The sequence below is a fragment of the Strongylocentrotus purpuratus genome, unplaced genomic scaffold (genome assembly GCF_000002235.5).
Source record: "Strongylocentrotus purpuratus isolate Spur 01 unplaced genomic scaffold, Spur_5.0 spur5_scaffold_4, whole genome shotgun sequence".
Lineage (NCBI taxonomy): Eukaryota > Metazoa > Echinodermata > Echinoidea > Camarodonta > Strongylocentrotidae > Strongylocentrotus > Strongylocentrotus purpuratus.
The window spans coordinates 23,701,297-23,725,019 of record NW_022145610.1 but is presented as its reverse complement, the minus strand read 5'-3'; the positions used below and the strand labels follow the sequence as shown (position 1 = coordinate 23,725,019).

The window sequence follows — 23,723 nt, the reverse complement described above, 5'->3', positions numbered from 1 at the left end:
TTTTATTGAATTTGTTTCTCGTTTTTCACCCATCTCCGGCATTTACTGCCGAGGACCTGATTTGCATTCAGGAGGGTTTCCTTGACGATCACCGACACTTGAAGATCTATTTGGGAAATCAATTGGAGGGACACCTTTCTTTCTTTCTACCGAGCTAGTTTCCCCGGGCCATGTGACGATCGTAGTGACGATCATCATCATCATCGTGAGTCACCTGATAGAATTGATGGCCTGTTCTAACTAGAGCAAAACCTATGAATAAAAAACTCATATAAAAGTATCATTTTAAGAAACGTTGTATAAAAAAAAAAACGGGTATTGAAGAGGTCAGGTGACATGTCTGCTGGCTAATCACCAGTGCATACTCATGATAAGTCACACCCAGTTATCTGATGTTCGTACGATACGACTTTCACATTGGAAATGGACCCTAATTCTTCATCAAGTTCTCATTTGAAACAGTGCTCAAACATCCATTTTTGCTACAGAAAGTTTCCTTATACAGTCAACCCTGTCTATAGCGACCACCCAAGGGAAACACAAAAAGTGGCCTTTGTAAAATTGTAGACAGGTGGTCACTAAAGCAGGTTTCCTTCTATGATGTTGGGAATATAAAGACATTAATAACTTATTGTATGCATTTGGCTATATGGTTCTCATATAGCTGTATGATGAATTTAGCTAGTCTGAACACGGGATGAGCTGCCTCGTTTGCGTGGTACATGTCCAGATTTAAACTGGATCAAGTGATACACTGACCCTTTTAGGGGTACAACGAGAGGAATTCCACTGCAGAGATGTGTTTGTAATGCTGATATAGAACGGTTTACTGACATTCAAATTGTATGCATACTCTTTAAACCTTGAAGCTAGCCAGGTACTTGCCTGACATAGCAACACATATTGTATGCAGACTGGATTCCAAGTATTGTAGTTCATTCAATGGAATAACTTGCCACTAGGTACATAGGAAAGAAACATCCATAAATTAGGATGTTAGTAAATTATCTATCATGCATGCTTCTGAATGGCTGTCTCTTAACTTCTTTTCCGCACTGTTTGCTGCTGGATAGCAAAATACTGAATACCATTTGAATTAATACATTTATACAGATCTTTCCTTTCAAGATTTGAATTCTATTCAATACGTAATTCTAATGACTGAAATACAACTGATAAACTATATTAAAAATATCTTTAAAAATTGTTTCATCCCTTTCTCTTTTACAAAAGATTCAAATTCTTTATGACATTTCAAATCAAACAATCAATGTCCTAATTTATGCTACTAAGAATTATTTTAAAATAACATTTCTTCCTTACTTTTTTATAATGGAGTAAAAAAAAAAATTTAAAAAACGAACATGCTGAAGATCATATAGGCCTGAGTCATGTCAAGACTTTTATAAACTGGGTCCCGACGGCAGATAAATGAAAATAATACCCATTTTAATGTTTAATATTAAAAATTCAAATGAGAAAGAAGAAAACTAAGATGTAAGAAAAAAAAGGGGGAGACCCTCCATACCCTGATGCCCCCTCCCCTTTAAAACAAAGTGCAATCCATTTTGAACCTGCCAGACCTAAAACGGGATACATGTAGCCCACTCCATGCACTGTATCTATGTTTCGTGCTGATAGTATGGTCATGTACTTTCATCACATTGTCTGCTGTTTCTATTTCATCCAAATTCAATTACCCTTTAACTCTCTCCATTAGACTGTCTACATCGAACGTCATTGGACACTTAAATACAATGTCAGGTTGTGACTTTGACAAACAGAAGCATGGACATTTAATACTGATTCATACAGTGACTGATACCATATGACTTAGACCCTAGTTACACCGACAAGATACCAGACCAACAACAGACCCAACCAAAAATAATTCACAACTCCGTTCGACAAAAAAATCATTCGGTTTGAAATCGAGTTGAAATTGGAATGACAGTTGTCGACTATGAACTTTTTTCCAATTTCACTTTCAATCATCTCTACTATACATTGTATTTCATATCGGGCCTAAAATCAAAAACTCTCAGTTCAAAAAGAAAAATGCACATGCGTAATCATGAAGTCTCTTCTTCTAATATGATGACGATCTTTTAATAATCTTCTGCTATTTTCTTCAAGATGAAAATTTTATGATCAGTAATGTAGACATTCTACCTGTACACAGAATATACCATTTCCCTCATTCCCTTTATTCTGTTTTCTCACCCACTGTGACATGTTTCCGTGTGCATAATCTCATGAAGCCATACAAATACATTTTGTAACTAAGAAACAATCAAGGACAATTACATTTCCTTAATTGTCGGCTGGCTGCAATAAGACCACATGATCGCTATGTTGCAAATGGCAGTCATTATCTTAGTCCGATATTGCTGGCAGCCACTTGCATACTGCATAATGCATATTAGCAAAAATAAAGTACATTTGTACAATGTACATACATGTAACTACATGTACTTTCTTTGTCAAAATAGCTAAATTTGGCCAATGGTTTGGAAGAAACTTTACAGGGGGGAAGAAACTTTACAGGGGGGCAGGGGGTAAACCCCCCCCCCCCCTTGCCCCTTTGGTTTTTTTTTTGTGGTTTTTTTTAATAAAAAATAAATTTAAAAAAAAAAAAAAATTATGCCAATGGTTGACCTAAAAGAGTTGACCTTATCCCCCCCCCCCCTATAAAAGTAATTTTATACACTGCAGTGACTGCACATCACTTAATAATATAACGATGTTCTATGTAATTTATAGAGTATAAATGTATGTATACAAAAATAGTAATAAATACTTTTTAATAAAAACAGCTCTCGTAATGCACAAGTACCTTGGATGTGCAACCAAGCCGTTTGAAGATTTCCCTGTAGTACAAACATTAATCTTGGATAGTCCATGACAAAAGGAACTGCAGGATTATTTCGTCAAAAGATGCAAGATGAATTAAACCCAGAAGAAATACTCTTAAATGCTCTGCGTTGCCCACTTCCCTCAAGGCCTTAATTGCATTTTCAATTTCTTACCCTTCTTTGAAAGGTTTGATACTCCCAAAACAGGAAAATATGTTCCTAATAAGTTGTTTTTTTCCAAGTTTGTTCAATATATGGGGTAGTGAAGAAAGAAAAAAGAAGAGAAATAAGTCATTCCGGCTGGGAGAGTTACAAAAAAGCTTTGCCAAATCCCCAGATGTGGTTTGGCTATTACATTAAATTTAAAAAGAAAATAATTTTTTTTTTTTTCTCAAGAGAATGTCGCTATTACAATAAAAAATCTAGAAGTGCTCCTGTGAACAAAAAGTTGTTTTTTCCACTGCGATAAAGTCAGTTGTGGTTTTGCTGTTCTGCATGTTGCTAAATTTCTTTGCACATTGGTATTTCAATGAAAATAAATAGCATAGCAGACAGTATTATATTAACTTGCTTTCTGTAGAATGAGAGATATTTGTGCATGATAAAGTACATGTTTTTAATGAATGATCACATTGTATGGACAGCAAAATCAGATCAGTAACCTCTAAGTTATAACAAATAAAAGAGTATAAAGAATATAAGCTGGTATGGATGTGTTTTAGAATGTTCTATCCATTGTGTGAACATGCCTTTTCTACTCAAATGTCCTCATTTCCGATCAATACCAACTAATGCCTAAAATCCCATCAACTCTTCCCAAAATCCCACTTTTCAGGCGTTTCTACAGTTAATGGAGGGGCTCTGAGCGAGTGAACGTGCCTGTTTTCTTCTCCCCGCTTCCTAAATCGACGGAATGCGCCAGGTGAGGTTTCGCACATTATTAGCAGGATTATAGGGAACAAGAAACGTTGAACGAAACATGAATAGGGAACCCTAGCTATTGCAGTAGTTAAATGGAGTGCAAATTATGAATAGAAAACATCTACTGGTAGTGGTGTTGAAATATGTCTAGGCTTGATGCAATGGACTATTACTGAAAGTGACCTTCTAAATACTGGAAGCATAGCTTTTGTGTTTTTTTTTTAAAGAATCTGCAAAAGTGAAATGTTACTTTCAACTGCTCAAGCGTGAGTCATCAGTGCTCTATTGAAGTACATTCAACTTAAAAGTCTACATTGGTGATAATGGACTGCCTTGCATTATACCCTAAAAAGTGAGAAACAAAATGGATAGTTTGGCGTTAGTTTAGTAACACCTTTGGAATAGACATTTCATCTCAAAGGATGACCCAGTATACAGTATATGTAATAATAATAATAATAATAATACTCATTTTTTTATATAGCGCAAATTACAATTAAGTCTCTAAGCGCTGTGGAAATAGAAAAAAATCAAGAAGTGAGTACAGAAGAAATGAAATGATAAGAACATAATAGCATGATGAATATCCAAACTGAAACTACATGTACATGTATAAAACATTGTATTGTATAAAGCATGGTACAAAATTACATTTGAAAAAGGTAAGACTTTAACAGAGGCTTGAATATATCAAGAGAAGAACATTCTTTGATATTAATAGGAAGTTTATGTATTATGTAATCATCCAGATTTTATATTATCATAATCACCCAATGTCATCAAAATCATTAATTAGACAAGAAGGGAAGAAGGGAAGAGTATTTTTTTTTTAAACATAACACAGTGCATTAAATAAACATTCCTACATGTGCATACTGTATATTGAATGAAAGCCTTTCTGCAGTAATTCAATATTCAGGAATACGGAGTCAAACAATTTTCTATATTAACATGTTGTGTACAATAGTATCGTCAGTTCCCCTCATTTGTTAGTAAACAGAAACACAATGCCGATTGAACGCTCACAACAATGCCATTGCCAATTGGCACGATGGCCTTTCTGAGTGTACATGTAGATCCATAAATAAACAAATGAATCCTTGCAAAGTTGCAGTCCTCATGAAAGTCATAATGATATGTACATGTACATGTAGACATGTTATTTACAGAGAGTATTGCATTGTTATCATGGTCACATTATTCTAAATTTATCCTTTAATTGCTTCTGTATCATTGGATGAATGGAAAATAGCATTGTTGTATTGTACACGTACAGTACATGAAAATATCCAATAAACAGTATATCTACATTCTATGTACATGTAGTGTACCTACATGTACATGTATCTCTTTAGGGGCAGAAAATAGATCAATTCAATGAGGGATGAAACAATCATGAAATTATAGGCTTAGCACAATCTAGGACAATAGTAAGTTTTCAGATAACTTATTCACAGAAAATAGTTTTTATTTTTATGTTCTAGTCTATTAGTCTAATCATTATACACTATACTATAGTCTACTGTATATTATTATTATTTCCCCATTATTTGATAGTAAAAAAAAAAGTCATATGGGTCAAATAAAGTTTTACCTATTCTGCAGTAAAATATAAATGAATACCAGATAATATTATAATGAACTAATTGGCATTCATTTGTATTCTCTAGTACAGATGTGTCCAACTTTCACTTGAGACAGCTCTAGCTCAGTTTCTGATTTGTCTTAAATGGTGGCAGCAGTGGGATATGAACCAACACCAACAATTAAATAAATAAACATACTAAAGTAAAGTTTATCTTAATTCCAATAAAGTTGAGTGTGACCATGTATGGACCTTGACTACATTGTATGTTTATGTTGATGGCTCCTTTCTGTAAAGGTTCTGCACCATTTGCCCTGTTTATGACACATTTCCTGTGCATGATATTACACTGTATTTCTGGACGGAAAGATTTGGACGTTATTGATGAAACATGGCAGGCAAGCCAGGCATATGTCGCTCGTTTGCCTTGCCGCTCGCTCGTAATATCTGCCCATTACCATTGCTGCTACATGAGCAAACAGATTAGCGGTCCCATGGGAAAAAATTGTGATTCTTCATCTTTTTTTTTATAGCACGTTCAGTAAGTTGTTCACCCTGCCTAAGCGTATGTTTGCATACATGTATATTCCTTAAAGTTGGATACAGGCACTGTCATATTTTTGCTGTCAATGTCATACAAAACTGGTATATTCAAAGTTTTGCTTTGCAATTTAGCTGTACGGCTAGTTTATATTGAATTGAATTGATTTGAATTTATTCACCACTTTAATAAAAACATACAAAGGCAAAGAATACAATAAAATATTTCTTGCAAACATAGATAAGCCAATAAAATGGAAAATACACTAAAGGAAATTATTGATGATGGATTTATTTGAACAGGTAGATATGGCTTCTAAAAATTATATTCTTCAGTTTCCATGATGTTTTCGGTGGTCTACTGTAATTTTTATGATCATTCTAATTCTATTGCTCTGCTCTTGAAGACCTGACTTTTCTCCTTATAATTTCCTTTCCGTTCCCTGTTCTATACTTTCGAAACCAATGATACTATTTCTTTGCAAAATGTAAGAATTCAACATAAATGTAATCTATAAGTGACATTTCCAAAGCTGATAATGATATTTATTTATGTTATTGTTCCCAAACAATATCATGATGTAGTTAAACTGGGAGCGCTTCAGTCATGTACACAAAACAAACAAAGGAGTTTGATTTGCTTAAATTCCAGTATATAAAACATTCTCTGTAAATTCTGGTATATTGAAGACAGACCATAGAAAATATGAGCAATGCAAATTTGAAGAATATATAAATTATTGATCTTACCCTTATTCTCCTCATAGCAGCTACAATCTCCACTCTGCTGCTTGGTCTAGGCACATCCAGTGTGCCAATATACTGCAAAGAAGAAGAAAACAATATATAAATAAAAACAATCAACATGCTAATGTACATGTAAATTAATATCTTTCCAAATGATAATAGTGCCATGGTAGTTTATAGGGATGTTGAGAACCCCCCTTCCCCCCCCCCCCCCCTATCGAGGAGCGGGTTTAGTTTGCAGGCACATCCCCGTGTCAGTCGCTGTGCGTAACAGTGTCTGCAACATGAGACTAGGCTGACAACCTTCTGCATCTATAGGCTCTGTACTTTAGCTGCTCCGGACACAGCCAGGGACTGAGGCAGCTAGGCTCTGCTCAAGGCTTTAGATACAGTACATTTATGTGGTAAAGTGTCAAATAAATTAGAGCCTGTGTCCGAAGACTACCGCCCCCCCCCCCCCCTCCCCCTTCACATTGCCTATAAGCAGGTGTGCTAGGTTTATCTTCTGCAATATGTCATTTGAGGTCACACACCAGGAGCTGTCTGAGAGCCAGAGAACAAGAGTCCTGTCACTCACTGACTGCTTGAGAAGATTTGTAACCAACACCACCCACTTCACATCTGTTTGATGGGAGTGGTAGCATTCCTTATCTCTTCACAAGTGACGCAAGTGCTTCATCTGCATTCAAAAGTACTTAGGATGCGTTCAAGCGAATTTTTTTTTAAAGCTAGAATCACAACATGAATCAGAAATCAAAACGTGTTTAAAAAAACATGGTTACTGCGTGAGAGCATTCAAGCGATAAACACATTTACTTTTACCACCGACAAAAAAAAAATTGCTTGAAATCGCTTGAACGCAACCATGTTTTAAACTACCGTAAACTTCTTTGAAAAACGTGTTTCTAGGGTGAAAAGGTGTCGCTTGAATGCACCCTTACATGTACATACTAGGATTACATACTGTTCATGCTCTATACTATTTGTATGCACTCTGTTCAATCTATTCAATTCATATGAAAAGCAAAATTATCAAATGCCGGCTGACTGAACTACAATTAGGAAAACATATGATTCACTTTTTTCCCTACAGGCTGGCATTCCTTGGCAAAAATAGTACAGCGATGCGGCTCATAAAGCATTATGTACAGTTATTACATGTACTGTGTATTAAGTGAGGAGCTAGGAGCTAGTAAATAAATACCAACATAATTAATTGTATGTGTACGTAGGCCTGCATTTATATTGTTTTAATAACAAGACATATGTAAGCCTCAACTGGATATGAATATTCTGTATATGTAGGTTTATGATTCATAAATAAATTAAAAATGACCCAACACTGGCCTGCTGAACACCAATTAGGAAAACATATGATTTGTTTTCCCCTGTTCGCATTCCTCTACCAATTAAAGCATACATGATACAGTGATGCTATTCATAAGGTGTGATGTGTGGGTTAATGAGTAGAGCAGCTGATAATGGACTGACCACATGGATATATGGCAGGATCAATCAATGCGATAATGAGTTGGGTGATAGCCAATCACGACAGCTAGTCTAAACTACCATACTCGGTTGGATTCAAATGTAACGCGAATTTACTAGGCCTAAAAAAAAGATGTTGTATTGCCCTTTATAAAGCATTAAAAACTGAGAAATATCAGCCCAAAGAGGGAGGGAAAAAAAGAAAAAAAAGTATTTAAAAAAATATAGATTTCCGACCGACTGACCCATGTTTTAGCACCTAAAGCCAAAGGGCAATACAACATCTTTATTTTAGGCCCTATACTTGTACATGTGGGCCACAATAGCAACTAATGTACATTTACACAATACACATCAGGTTTAAAGGGAAATCATTCCTTTGTAGATAGATAATTACAATGAATGTTTAAAAAAAGACCATATGGATATTGGTAGGATCAATCAATACATGTAGGTGTAAGCTAATCAAGATGGCTAGTCTTATAACTAAACTCCATTTGATTCAACAAGCAAAGATACAACAAGCATAAAGGGAGGATGCCAACTTAAAGGGGAATAAACCCTTCATTGAAAGTTGACAGAGTGGAAGTAGAAACGTCAGAAGAGCAGATTGGTAATTTATAAAATATTATTAAAAACAAATTAAAAAAACGTCTAGATCAACCACAAACTGCTTAAATGAACACCCAACGGGCCCCTTTCTTTATTTATATGACACAATTCCAATGAAAATATAGCCTATTCCATCCACTAGGCATCACTAATTACATGTACATGCACATACTAAAATATTAAATGTCAAATAGAAACACGCTACCCTGTACATGTACATGTACATGTACACAGCTGGTCATAAAAATATTTGAGAAGCAATATATCTAAATTTTCAGGATCATTGACTGCTCACAGTGCACTATCTAGCAGACTATAACGCCTGCAGAGGCGCAGACCAAGGCAAGAAAACACATTATAATGATATCAGCTCTGGAATCTTGACTTTAATAAAAATTTCAGTCCATATGCCCTGTAGTATAATGGCGGGTCTGTATAAACAACTACTCGCTTCGTGGAGCCAATAACCCCTCATTCATTTTCAAATTCATTCAAGAAAGCTACTAATATGATTTCTTTTCCACCGGCATACATACATGTACAGTATTAGCTGTGATGTAGTGTTGTTCTATTTTTCATTTACAATATGAAATAAACCATTCATGCGTTTACAATGTACGTGACAAGTCCATTGATTTTAAAAACCTACAAAGTTTGCAAATGACTTGTTCTATTGAAAACATTGTTTATTCAGTGCAATATACTGTTGATGCAAATATAATGTAGATTTGAGAGAGAGCAGACAAGATCCCCCCCCCCCCCCCCCGAAAAAAAAAGAAAAAAAAATTTAAATGCAGAAAGAAAGCTTGCTTCTCAATCAGATTAGGGTACATGTTGCTTTAAAGATATTTGCAGATATTTTACATATTTATATTATTATCCCAATGAGAAAATAAGACTTATTTGCCCAAACATATAGGATACATGTAGGTTCGACAACCCCCTGTTCAATATTTCCTTCTTTTTTTAAATCTTCCTGACTTGACTTGTACATGAAGATGAAGATTCAATCGCTAGCACTAGAAGAAAAGAAAAAGGTTTTTAAAATAACTACCGATACAACTACCGCTATAACATGTAGACATGTATATCATAAATAACATATGCAGCATACTGTGCATCTGACCTGTTTTCAAAAGTGACTTCCTCCCGACCAACCCCCCCCCCTTCTTCTTTCATTCCAAATCAAGTATTCAATGAAAGAGAGGAAACAATTATTGATTTCCTATAGAAACGTCAATCAGGGAGCCTTAGCCACGGTCAGTCCCTTCACATTTGATACATTGTTTTTCATCGAATGCAAACGTAAATGCAAACGTAAATAGCCCTAAAACACCTGCAAACTATAATTAAGTGATTACGGTAGTCTCTTGAATGAACGAGATACACTACAATGTACATAATTGCAACAGAATGATGTGGTATGCACGAAAGCAATAAAAAAAAAAACATTAGTTTAGTCATGAATGCAACGCACTCCTTTCTTCGTCTATTCACAAGGTCGAACCACTGTCACGTTTCACGTAAATATATTTGATTAAAGCAATGAATGGGAACTGGAAAAACATACTGTTTACATCAGCGCACAATGTACGTTTAACCGTTGTCCTCTGGAGTGAAAAAAGTAGGTCCATGTTCTCACACACATTCAGGAATGCATGAAGGATAGTTTAGATTGTTAATTTCATTTATCACAGTGGAACTACACTGTATACAATTGTGTAAAATTCTTCATATGAATAGGCCATATTGAACATACAAATGTAGAAATAGCTGATTATCTTGTTGGACATAGTTTTTTCTCAAATGTAGAAATAGCTGATTATTGTGTTGGAAATAGTTTTTTCTCAAAAGAATTCTCCCTGTGAATTTGCGAAGCAACTTCTACATGTATGTTGTATTTACATACAAATATTAAACAATTAAATGCTGCTTTCTCCTTTTTCTTTTAAAGATTTCTCAGAAAATATCAATTTTCCACCACTTTCTGAAATATTAATCCGCCCCTCTTCCCTTCTCTGTCTCACTGTTATGTGGGTGTGTAGTTTTTTTTTTGTCTTTTTTTTGTCTTTTTATTCAGTCAATTTGCTGTCTATTCCTGTTGCAAAGTGCAAACTACATGTACATATATATTCCGTTTAGTCAATAGGATTTTAGAAATTCTACATGATGTACTGTACTACTGTATTGCCATTGGGAAGAAGAAAAAAAATCTTAATTGGAACGTCAAACTTCTTTTCCCGAGCTCTCCTTTCCAATCCAAAGTCGCGACAGAGAAGATTGAAAAGGGGTGCCTGGCTGCCTGCTCACTAAAGGTTAGCGGGGTAGCAGCGAGTCGCCCACCAAGAAAGGCAAGGGGATTCATCAACTTCCCTGGGCAAAAAGAAAAGACACCGCTAGCTTCGATGACTCATCGCTCTTTCGATGGAGGATCGTGATAAAGCTAAGATGCTTGCTCAAATACCACCGCATCTTTCCCCACAACGCTTTGATACCCGCATCCGCGCCTTCACCGTATTATCGGAATCGAGCGAGAGGAATGCATTTGCTACTTGTTGATTTTAACAGCACTTATCGCATTTCCTGCTTCAGTGGATGTGCACTATACAATCCTTTACAGTGCTTATTTTTTATGTGAAGGAATTTCAGGCAATATAGGATTTCCAATTACAAATTTAGAACTCATTTGGCATATTAGATCAGTTTGCTCTCTGCATACTTTGCCGATACTGAGAGAGCCAGAAAGACATTAATGAATATATCTGTATGCTGTAACATAGTGCTATAAACACCCTTCTATATCTCAGCAGATAGTAGATTTGTTGCTGTACACTGCTGATGACATGATAAGAGGACCTGACAGAACTGTTCTGATTATTGATATAGATTATTACTTGTCAAAATTAAATCAATATAGATTTTCCAGTCAGTCAGTGTATATTTACATGTGAATAGTCATGTGTACATAAAGGCCGAATACTGAAGACTACAAATACATGTACGATGTTCAATATGATTTCAACCACTTCAGGCTTACATGTATGAGGCCATAAAACATGCAAAGACAATCTGTATTTATGAGGCTAAATCTGTTTATTGTGTTCAGAATGTGAGAATGATAAGTGGAAAAATACATACATGTATTTGTACAGGTTGCCATATTTTTCATACATACATGTACCATAAATGCTGGCCTCTTTAAATATAATTTAGTTTTCTAAAATGCTACATATTGCATCAAGAAGAGATGGAATTTGTATCTACTATTAAAGTGACAAAAGGCTTACAAGCACCTCCTTAATAACCAGTTTCCTTCTTTCTCTTTCTTCGCAGGCCTATCAATGTTAAATTGGGATGATTATACATGTACTTGTACATGTTGTTCATGTTTAAGCAAAGATTTGTGGTCAATATGTATGTTTTTGTGTAAACACATGTATCCAAATGATGTACGTGATGGATTGTACATTACTCGTCATCCATGAGCAGTCAACCTTGAACTTTGTATTTTTACATTCAAGAATCATTGATAGAATTGATCGTTCTTGCCTCAGGCGCTTGACTACAAGAACAGGGTTTGATACCGATTGATCTCTGAGGTCCTTTGCTTTCCAAGGAATTACAAGAACTGTCTTCAAGAGGTCAAATTATGATAAAGATGAAAAATTGATGTCAGTTTAGAAGAATATCTTAATATGTCCACTGAAAAGCTAGACTGCTCTTCAAATGCCGTGATATTGGAAATATGAGAAATGGCTTAATTGTTGGGGCCAAACTTTCAGGTCACATACATGCATTTTACACCTGCATACCGGACCAGTACAATTTGTCACACATATACGGTACCGTATATATTGTTCGTTGTGTATGATTTTCAGCACGATTTGCTCTATATCGTTTTATTATTTTTATGATTTCAAAACCTCATACCTTTAATATGGTTCACAGTCCACAGACCACAAGACCTACTGTACAATCATTATTATGTAATACAATACATAATCTCCATTTCTAAATCATCTTTTCAAATTGCAAGCACTTTCTGACTATTCTCCGAGGTACAATGCTCTCCAAGGAATGACTTGTAAGAAACCATAATAGGCAGGTTATCAGGCCTGTCTTCATCAGCTCGAGATTGCCAAATATCCCACCATTTGAACTATCCATAATCCCGATCGCAAATTATCCAGTTAATTTGCGTCTTCATCAGCCTGAAGTTGCAATTAGCGGGATATTTGGTAGAGATAATCATCCCAAGATATCTTGGGCTAGTTTGCAAAATATCCTGCTATTTGTCCGGTGCGTCTTCACCAGCCCAAAGACTCGCACTATGCGCAAACGCTGAGCAAAATATCTCGAGCTAATTTCTCAGGCTCGAGTTTCAAGTCTCGAGCTGGGCCATTCCATGAGAAGAAGGACATGACATCAAAAAAAGAAATGTACCTCTTATGTTAATTCTTTGATTTATCACTAACCTTATGCCATGGATGTTCATAAAACATTAGGGCCTTTCAAATTCAATACAATTTTTTTTTCATTTTTGTTGATTTCCTAAGATCACAAACTATCATCAAAAACGTACATGTGGGACTGTAGCTGAAAAAAAAACAATTTATTGCAGATTACACAGGATTCTTGTAATATTTTTTCCTGAAAATTTCGCTAAATGGAAAAAGATGAATATATTTCCATATTCTAAGGGGTCCTGTGATATTTGATCTATTACATAGGGGTGAAAATGGCCTCCGGACAAAATGTAACGCGAGTTACCGTAACGTGAGTTACCGACATATTTGCTTCCTACATTTTACTAGTCCATTGTTTCTTATCTTTAATATTGTGATCTTATACTAGTAAGTCACAACCTACTATCAAATTAAAATAGGAAAGATTTTGTCAAGATTGTCTAGTATGAGGAGAAAAGAGGGTCTCGTAGAATTGACCATGTCCTTTTTTTGTAACGCGAGTTACCGAAATTCAATAATCCAAGAATCTAAAAATGTTTGTTCTTCAATTTTCTTTTTTGTTTCATTCAGTTGTTCTATATCTACCCTGTCCATGTTTGAAAAATGTATCTTGTAGATCCTAGCAGTTCTAAAGATATAGGCACATTATCGTGTCAATGTACCCATTAAAGGTAATACAAAGTTTTGGTAAATTTGAAAATTGGGTGGATAGTGAATATTTACAATTTTGAAATATTTGGATGCCCCTGTGGATGTATTATAAGCACTAAAAATATTAGCCCCTAAAACACTTCTGTTTTCGAGAAAAATTGAATATACAAATTTACCGGTGCTCCCGGTAAATTTTGATTAATTTCAAATGACGCCTATATGGCCGTACAATGGTAGCTGCGACCATTTTAATCTCAGAATATGTAATTGTGATATATAATTTCCAAACGGGAATAGGTAATAGGTCGATTTTAGTCATTAAACATTGTTTCGTAGCTAAATTAATATCTTGACCTTGAGAGGGAGCTATACAACAATAAGAGTTTATTGTTTATAATTTCATAACTTTAGACTCGATTTCAACCGCGACAACGATCAATGAATAGTGTAGGAACGCATATGCTTCCAATATGTTAATTTAAACCAAATTCATGACCTCATTCCAAAACTTTGTAATACCTTTAAGTGTAACGCGAGTTACCATGGAATGGCCCAGCTGATGAAGACACGATTTGTAACTTTGGGATTATTTCCCAAATCAGAAATAGCAGGCTAATTTGGCAATCTCGAGCTGATGAGGACAGGCCTCTTGAATACCAGCTTATCATGCAGTCAGCTACCAGGATGAGTCCACCTACATGTAGCTGTGCAAGGTGATAAGCTGCTTAACTTCGTTAACACAGGTAATTGTGAGAAAGATCACAGGTGAAAGTGTGGCCCTCAGACAAGATAATCCTATTCTACACATTTTAAAGGCCCGTTCAGATATATATGGTGCGGTAAACCTCCGTAAAAAAGCCACCATGTATGTAAAATAACAGACTTATTTGCCCAAACATAACTGAGCTTGATGTTCTATACAAAAACTTGAAGCATATATCACACTTTATACACCATTATTTAAAAAACTGAGACAGTTTTGCCTAACATATCTGAACGAGGCTTAATCCCTTCTCTCTCTCTCCTTTGCTCGTGTTTCAAGGAAACATCCTTGCCAGGCATTTACAAAAAAAGGGTTTTACTTTTCTCTATTGGAAGACTTGATCCATATTAAAGCCACTTGAAACAACTTTTTGAAAAAAGATGGTTAAGGCTCAGATTAAATAAAATGTGCTTACAGACTACTTTGCCTCTACCACTCCTTTGTAGCTCCTACATAGTACACTGTGTGTCATTCTTGTTTTCTTATCTGTAACAGTACAAACCGCAGGTGGAACATTGATTCTGATAATTTTCCCTTTAGAAGCAAAATGTACCTGTACATGTTTGTGACCAGGATGGTGCTAACTACATGTACATGTACATGTAGCTACGGTCAACCAATTGGGTAGGGGATTGTCAGACCACTTTTTAATTAAAACAATAAAAAATAAATCTCAAATTTGAAAAACAAAATGAATTAAATAAACAACCAATATTTGGAAACAATATTGTAGCACAATTCCTGAAATTAATAGATGTGGTTAAATCATAATTGCCTCAGTGTTAAACATTCCACAAAATAAAGCCTCCTCACAAGGCTGCTATTCCTGAACTAGTTGTTGTGTTTTTGTTATTTTTTTTGGGGGGGGGGGGGGAGGGGAGTGTTCATTTTTGTTTGTCTATTTTTATTTTTTTAATAGAGTAATTGCATTTTCAAAAGACTCAATGACAGTAATTAGACCTGATATATTGCATCATCATAATCATTATCATTTTATGTGAGTAGGCTGAGTTAGGCTCATATTTTTTAATAGAGATCATTTTGATAACCATGGCAATGTTGTCCTTCAAAGCCGACCTAGTACATCTTGCAGTTAATTGCTGCACCCCATGTTATGCATGCAAGGCAATCTAATTTTAGCATTGCAAACCACTCGTCCAGAAATAGAGAGGTACTGATCCACGGACTGCTTACAATCGGGAAACGAAGGACTTAATGAGGAGGAACCAAACGAGGGGAGAAGGCACGTTGCACGGTAGAGTATAGATTAGGACCCGCCTGTCATCGCCTCGTACTATCTCATACTTGTGTAAAGCTAATATCAATGTACTAAAAAATACTACAAATCTGTAGTATGTAATGTAATAATCTGTAGTTGTGCTTCTAGTTTTGACATGATTAAGGTTTCTGGAAAGAGTTTTGATGTCTTGTGTGACTTTATTTAGTTTTGTACATGTATGTATATTCTGGTCCTTATTCACCTTGGTAGATTATCGAAATGCGCAGTTTACTTCAAGGATTATTTTTTTCATTTTAAGGGACTATTTCTGCATATCAATCTGTATCCATTATTTAAATATTTAATCAAATATAACTACCGTAAATCTTTAAACTTTAAAGATAAAGGTGAGTTCTGGTCATGCAATTGCATTGTGAAAGAAAAGGTGTGGAATGGATCAGAAAAAGTTGATCGTGTAGCATGTACATTGTAAATATTGGTGTGTACTGCAAGGTTCTGGAGTCATCAAAATCATAATAAATTTGGCCCAGTCTTGGTAAAGTTACAAGCACTGTACACAGAAAGATGTACATGTATATATATGGGACTACACAAATGGTGTCGGGGCCCGACACATTGATTTTCTTATCTTTCTATGCTCATTACTCAGCCATTATACACTTTCTACCAAAATTGTTTGGCAAATGACATTCTGGGAGAATTTATTTTCTTTTTTTATCAGAACTCAAGTTTATCTTTAAAAGCATCCTGAACTTGTTATTCTTAAACCAACAAAGTAAAATAACAAGTAATTTATACCTGACTTATTGTTATAGAACAGATATTTACCTTTGCTTGAAAGTGTATTCCATGTTGGAATGCTTCCTCACTGTGAAGCGGTATGCGTGTGTCGTAGGCATCCTCAACCAAGTTGTATTTATTGCGTCTCGACGGCATCTTGGCGATGACGAATCAATCCAATATATTCCCAAACAACAAAATACAGATAAAATGCTATCCAATAACTCCACTGAGATTCCGATGTGTTCAGAATTATTTTGGTAAGCAATTTCCCATTATGAAGTTGTCTCCAGAACTATGTCGGTATAATAAGCAGTAGATCACAGAGTATAAATCTGTAGCCTGCTGCATGCAGGTATGATGGTTTGATTAGTAAATCTACTTTTCCTCAATGATCTTCGATTAATTCACAACGGATCAAGCACACTACATGAAATGCAAAGTCATGACAGACTTTTCCTCCCAGTCTCTCTCCAACTTTATGTTCCGTTAAGAATCCACAAGTATCGAAAATGCTAGACTCCGGGACGGAAAAACTTCTCCCCGAGCGAAAGATTCAAAGCAGCCCTGAAAGGATGTCATTCGCTTCTCGCTGGCAATCCCTGTATTCCTAGGTATATGTATTTCGGCGGCGGGGACGAGGTAACTTTTTAATGAGTGAGCACAGAAGGCCTCCTGGAGATTAGCGCAAACCGAGGAAGAGAGGGGAAGGACGTCCGGGCCTTGGGACCCTGAGTCACATGAGCTGTGAGGGTGACAGACACGATGTTACGTGAGAGATCAATCGCACCCTACGGCTTGGATTGGATTGGATGTACACTGCACTGCTGAAGTTGGGGAGGGGTAAGAGGTGGAAGAGAAGGGGGAAGAAACAAAATCAAGTTAAAGTGACAACTTTGTATTTATATGGACAAAGTGTGCCATTCACAATTTCACATTATGTTTAAACATATTCATTGTCCTTACAACCTGTTGTTATTAAGTGTTCCAGCATACATGTAGCCACCTCACTATTGCAGAAATAACTTCATTAGCTTGGGAACCAATGCCTGAAGAGTCAATCAATAAATGATTGCGAACAAATTTAACACTGCCAGAATAATCCATTTAAAATCATATCAAACTGTTTTACAGACCCCTCACCACACAAACACACATTTACTAAGCCAGGACAACTTGAAACCATATGTATCCCTCCCTCCTCCCCCACCCCCTCCCCCATTCCAAAGATTCCATGATCACACCAAAGCATTCAACAAGCAATCAGAGTCACCCTTTATAGAGAACTTAATGATATACTAAAGAATTTAAATGATTCAAACAAAAAGCAACTAGATTTTTTTCTAAAAATAAAGTAAAGAAAGTAAAGGAATGACAAGCCATATGAATGTACATGTAGTTCAACTCCTGAGAGACAGCCTGAGCATACTTAGCATCTCAACCAACCCAACAACAGATTCTGAGATTGAACAAAAAACATATCGATTAGAATCTCACAGCCAAAACAACACGATCAATGCTCAACACAAAGTGAAAACACGGTCAGTGACACACATTTTTTCAATTCAAAATTCACTTTCACTTCAAACTTTAGTCTCGTTTCACAAAATCAGAGAAGATCTAGCATATTTCAAAATCATGCGAGTCATGAACCTGTAAATTATTGTTATTTTAGCATTCCTGATAAAAGCATTGAAGCCAACATAATTATGAAAACAACAACACTATGACCCACCGAAAATTGATGACCAACCGTACGCAGAACTCCAGGCAGGGCATTCGCTTAGCAAAAGGGGTATCCTGAACTGTATAGGTAACACGTAGGCTTACCGTTGGATAGGCTCGCATCTAGGGCTTGGAGCAGAATGCACACTTTGCACGTTGATTTTGCATGTATGCTCTGACAGCTGCGCTACAGCTGCAGTGGCGCTTTATAGTGAAGTGCTCTTTGTCAAATTGAGTCTAGCGTCATCTATGTCAATATACACTATAGTCCCTAAAAAGTTTCCCTTTTTATTGCAAGACAATCTATTTTTTTTTATACATTGCCGACAACAATCTAATATTTCCGTATTATCTGATGCAGTGGCGGATCCAGGGGGAGGGGGACCTCTCCCCTGGGGGAAAACAGGTAAAACACGAAAATTTTACCCCTTTTTTTTTAGATGGGCCCCCTCCCCTGGCACTAAAGGGGGGGGGGGGGTGCGTTTTTTCAAATTTTCGAGGGCCACCAAAAAAAAAAAACTAGTGCTCCTTACCCCCCCCCCCCACCCCCCGCTTATTCACCGGCTGGCTGTTTCACCGATACATATATTTTCTCACGAGTTGGGCCCCTCTTCGGCCTCCTCCCCTGCCGCTGCTGGATCCGCCCCTGATCTGATGACTGTATCAATCTAATGACCTCTAAAATTTCGCTTGAGTCAGACAAGACATCAAATGAAATTATATTTTAATTTTTAATTTATTTTCAAATTTCCATAATTCAATTCAACAATACTTGGTAACGAATATAAAACAAACACTTTGGACCTTCCCTTTCGGATCACTCAAGAAGAAAAAAAAATGATGAGATATTTCTTCAAAATAATAAACATTTATCAACTATTGGAGACAGTAAAAATATGTGTTGCATTTGTATAAATAATGTATCAGAAAATACCACTAGCGTATTTGAAAGAGACACGGGGCAGTTTGGCACCTGACAAAATTGTGCAACCAATAAATAGACAATTTTCTTTCAAAAAAGCACAATAATTCTAAAAGCCCAATCGTTACATTTGTACTTAAATAAACATATAAATGCAGATTTTTCATAGATTGTCGACCAAGCCAAACGATGATGCAATAATACTTAGTAAAGAGTATAAAGTTAAACTTCAAAATAAAGAGAAAAAATCCGGGGGGCACGAATCCTCAAAAATATCATGAGCCTATCACAAACCTAAACTAATCGACTTTGTTTTCAATTGAAACAACTAAAAATATTCTCAGAGTCCATTGCTTCGCTCGACTGCAAATAACTAGGCCTAAATAAAACGTTAAATTACACACTTTGCAAATCAAAGTAGGCTATGATTATGGGAGTTGAAAAACTAAAATGAAGAAGATCATGTCCGCCTTGTCAAAGAGATCACGTTTTTTTTTGCATGGATCAACATTGGACTTGATCCTGTGTCTCCTTTTGGTCAAGAAAATTTCCCTTTTTCTCTTTTTATAAGATTAGTACATTCTTGAGCTTAAAGGCCGTCTGTAGCCTACTAGTTTGGCTAGGAGGGATTCTAGCAGGTGGCTATCTCATCAACTCAGCTCTCAATAATTAACATAAGAAAAGGGGGATCATGGGGGACCAATGGTCACCGATTAGGCATTGTTTTCTATATGAGGGAGCAAGTAGCTACAAGTAGTACAGTGGGAATTAAAGTTATTTGTCCTTCTGATTAGGTTTAAATTGTGCTTTAAAAACTGTTTTAAAATCTCCTACTCGGTCGCTATCATACGCACGATCCTTGCATGCTCATTTCCCAAAATGACAATAAAATCGGGGCCCAAGTTGAAAGCTCAACCTTTGGCCAGTCGTCATTTTTAAATGGGTTTATAATGATTATTGAGTGATTGGTCACCGCACTCCCTTGTAAGTATGAATGTTGCAAGTGTTATATCAACATCATGCCAATTGTTTTTTTTTTTTAAATAACGTTTGTGATTGTTAAAATACACTTAGGTGTGGATTTGGGATTTTGCCAGTATGCGTATACATGCTTCAAAATTACGACATTCATTAATTCGACGTGCAAAATCTTTTTCATCAGGTACAGTGATATTCCTTTCCCAGCATGTGACTCCAACCCCATCCATGCTTGTTGCCCGATTATTAAAACAAATGTAAAAAAAAAGTATTAAAAAAAAAACACCCCGTCTTCCCTGCCCCTCCAATGCTAACCGCATATACCTTCTGTTATTTTCTATTATTTCGAAATATATTTTAGCAATATAATCATAAACCACAGGCGATTTTTAAATAGTCGGTTGGTGGCCCTTCAATTTTTTTTTGGTTCTGTCCACACAACTTAAAAAAAGAACTTGTGCAACCACTGACGTAGTTGCAGTGGCGTAGCTTAAGTCCATCCATTGAAGGGGTATACTGGTTTCATTATAGGGAAATCAATAATGGGCCTGCTAGGTGAATGAAATGCGAGAGAACAAAGACCTAGAATAAAAAGATGATATGAGTGTCGTACCCTCTTCCTCCTCCCCACCACACCTCCCCATCTCTCTCTCTGTCTTTCTCATCCGTTCGATTTGGGGCTCATTCCCTGTTCCCCATGCCCCCCCCCCCCCCCCGTAGCTATACGCGACCGTGTATATTATATATAATGGTGATTGATAAAGCAAACCGGTCAGGGGTGAATACAACGCTGCTTTCACAAAATTGCTGAGATATTTAACAAAAAGGAAAATTTCACAAACTATGTGACAATAACACAAAAGGCCAGGGGCGGCGAACCCGGGGGACGAGGGGGGGGGGGGGGACACGTTCCCCCTCAAAAGTGCAAAAAAAATGTTTTGCAAATACTGAATAAAGACTGCAACATACTTTTAGGCTCTGGAGGGCCCTAGAGTGCAGCGTTTAGACTAATAAAAAAAGCAAACGTATATTCACATCCTTCATTACTCAGTTAATGACTCACAGATTACATCAATATCAAACTTTATGGGAAAGCCTGCCAGACCGACCTAGAGTGCAGCGTTTAGACTAATAAAAGCAAACATTTTCTCGCTCGGTCGCTACTCTCCCTCCCATATTATATCCTTCAAAATATTGAAGTAAATATTGTAGACAATCTGTATTCCGTTGGTACCACTGTGATTCCAACGGAATACAGATTTTTCCTCGCATTTCGTCCCCCCCCCCCGGTCATGAAAAGAAATCGCCGCCCCTGCAAATGGCAATATATATAAGTGTATTTGGTCTTTAATTTTTTTTTAAAGAGATCAAACAAATAAAACATAAAATCAACAAGAAATCAGTGGAATCAAATTGGAAAAGGGATAGGCCTAAACCGAATGTAACATACATTAATTCCAAATACAGCATAGTCACAAATTATTATTTCACAAAACAACTAAGTAAACAACTAAGTAATTGCCAACCATTTCTAGTTTCTTTAAACAAAATCATGAGTTATGCTTAGGCTTTAAGACCATGTTCGTTTTATTTGTCAAATTTCGGAAACTTGTGTTAATCTGTAACAGACATGTCATTATGTCAATATAGCCTTTCGGACTTTGCTTTGTTTGCAGTAAATCTCATCTATCGGTTATCACAGGACGTATGTTGTTACAAAATGTATCATCAAGTGCCGTTGTTATTACAACACAATTTATTGCTGCATTTAATAGTTGCCTTTGGTCATATCGCATTATAGACGGAAATAGTCACGTTTAATTGCTTGTATAGGGTTACATTGGTGTGGCAAATGTTGTCTTTATTGATAGTGATATGTTGTAAATATATCATATTCTGTATTTTTGTTAAAGTCGATTATATTCTGATCTAACACAAGTTTCAAACAAGTATTTTGTTTAATATACAGACTTTGATTTTACTTTTGTGCAATTTCGTAGATGTCATTTAAAGGCAATATCAACATGCCTTGATATTATTCGTGCATAACATTGGGATTTAATAGATTTTATATTTTTTTTTTTTGGGGGGGGGACTGAAAATTCTCATAATCACCCGTAAGGGAAAATCTCATAACTCCTTAAACATTTTAATTTGCGGATCCAGGCAAACAGGCTTGACTGTGTCACCTCTTTTGAATATGAAAAATAATGAGATTCGGAAAAGAGGACTAATATATCGAAACAGTGAGTACACGCATTATAATTTAAAATAGAGCCACAACAACAGGATGACGATCATGGTAGACCGAAGGGGGGGGGGGCCACAGTGCCCCCAGTTTTTTTCTTCAAATATACCACAGTGCCCCTTTTTTTACATAGGAAAAGTGCCTTCATTTTATTTCAGATAAGTGCCCCTTTTTATTTGTAATAGGAATAAGTGCCCGTTTCGAACTATCATAAGTGCCCTTACCGCCTCTCAAGTTCCCCCTTCATAAATGATAATTGCCTCTATTCAAATCTGACATTAATTGACAAGTGCCCCTTTTCCATTGTAAATAAGTGCCCCTTCACCTTCTTATAACTGCCCCTTTTCATCTCTGTTGAGTGAACGTTTTCACCTCTGATAAGTGCTTCTTTTTACTTTGTCCCATGTCCTTTTCCCTTTCTAATGAGTGCTATTTCCCTTCACATAAATGCCCTTTCCCCTTTTAGTATGAGCTCCTTTCACTTCACATAAATGCCCCTTTTCACACCTCCGATAAAATTAATGCCTCTTTTAAAATTGATAGGTGCCCCTTTTCCTTCGACAAGTGCCCATTTTTCATAAGTGACACTTAATTCATCTCAGGTGAGTGCCGGCTTTTCAGGTAAAAGAAGTGTCCCTAGCCATCTCTAATAAGTGTCTCTTTCAACCTAGCTGATAATCGTCCATTCCAAATCTAGAAGGTGAGAGGCTTCCGTTTTACTTAGACACGTGCCCCCGTCCCTTGTTATATGTGCTTCTTTCCCTTCTCATTAATGCCCCTTTCTCCTCTAATAATTGCATTTTTACTATATGACACGTGCTTCTTTCTTTTCTAATAAGTGTCCTTTTCCCTCTAGATAAGTGCCCCCTTTTCTTTTTTTACTTAACATGTGCCCTTATCTTAAAGCGACTAAGAGCAACTTGTAATTGAGAGGGTTTTTTTTAAATATTGAAATCATCCCTGAATGTATTAATCACGATGTAGGGGCATTATAAGAATGTCTAAAAGGGAAAATTTTCCCTTTGAGGTTTCCTTTGTAGGTGCACCTTTTTCCCCAGAAAGTGCCCATTTTGGTGCCCCCTTCCACTTTGGAAGACGCTCCGCCGCCCCTGAGAGAGAGAGAGAGAGAGAGAGCGATCCAAGAGCTAAACATGATAGTTAATCCAAAAGATCTTTGCTATGGGGAGGGTATAGGGGTCATT

At 36.4% G+C, this 23,723-nt stretch overlaps 1 protein-coding gene across 4 annotated transcripts in view; it reads right to left on the bottom strand.

Moving 5' to 3' along the window:
• LOC100888835 (carboxyl-terminal PDZ ligand of neuronal nitric oxide synthase protein) overlaps positions 1-18,544 on the bottom strand; it is a 33,369-nt gene extending 14,825 nt beyond the window's left edge. The window contains exons 1-3 of one of the 4 annotated variants that reach the window (XM_030997911.1): positions 18,384-18,544; positions 16,697-17,475; positions 6,652-6,723 (exon numbers count right to left, since the gene is read on the bottom strand). In XM_030997911.1, the coding sequence (XP_030853771.1) occupies positions 6,652-6,723; positions 16,697-16,804 (180 nt within the window). In that variant the 5' untranslated portion in view covers positions 16,805-17,475; positions 18,384-18,544. The remainder of the gene's footprint in view (positions 1-6,651; positions 6,724-16,696; positions 17,476-18,383) is intronic. The other 3 variants (XM_030997910.1, XM_030997912.1, XM_030997913.1) reach the window with 3 other exon arrangements.
• Positions 18,545-23,723: the final 5,179 nt, after the last annotated feature.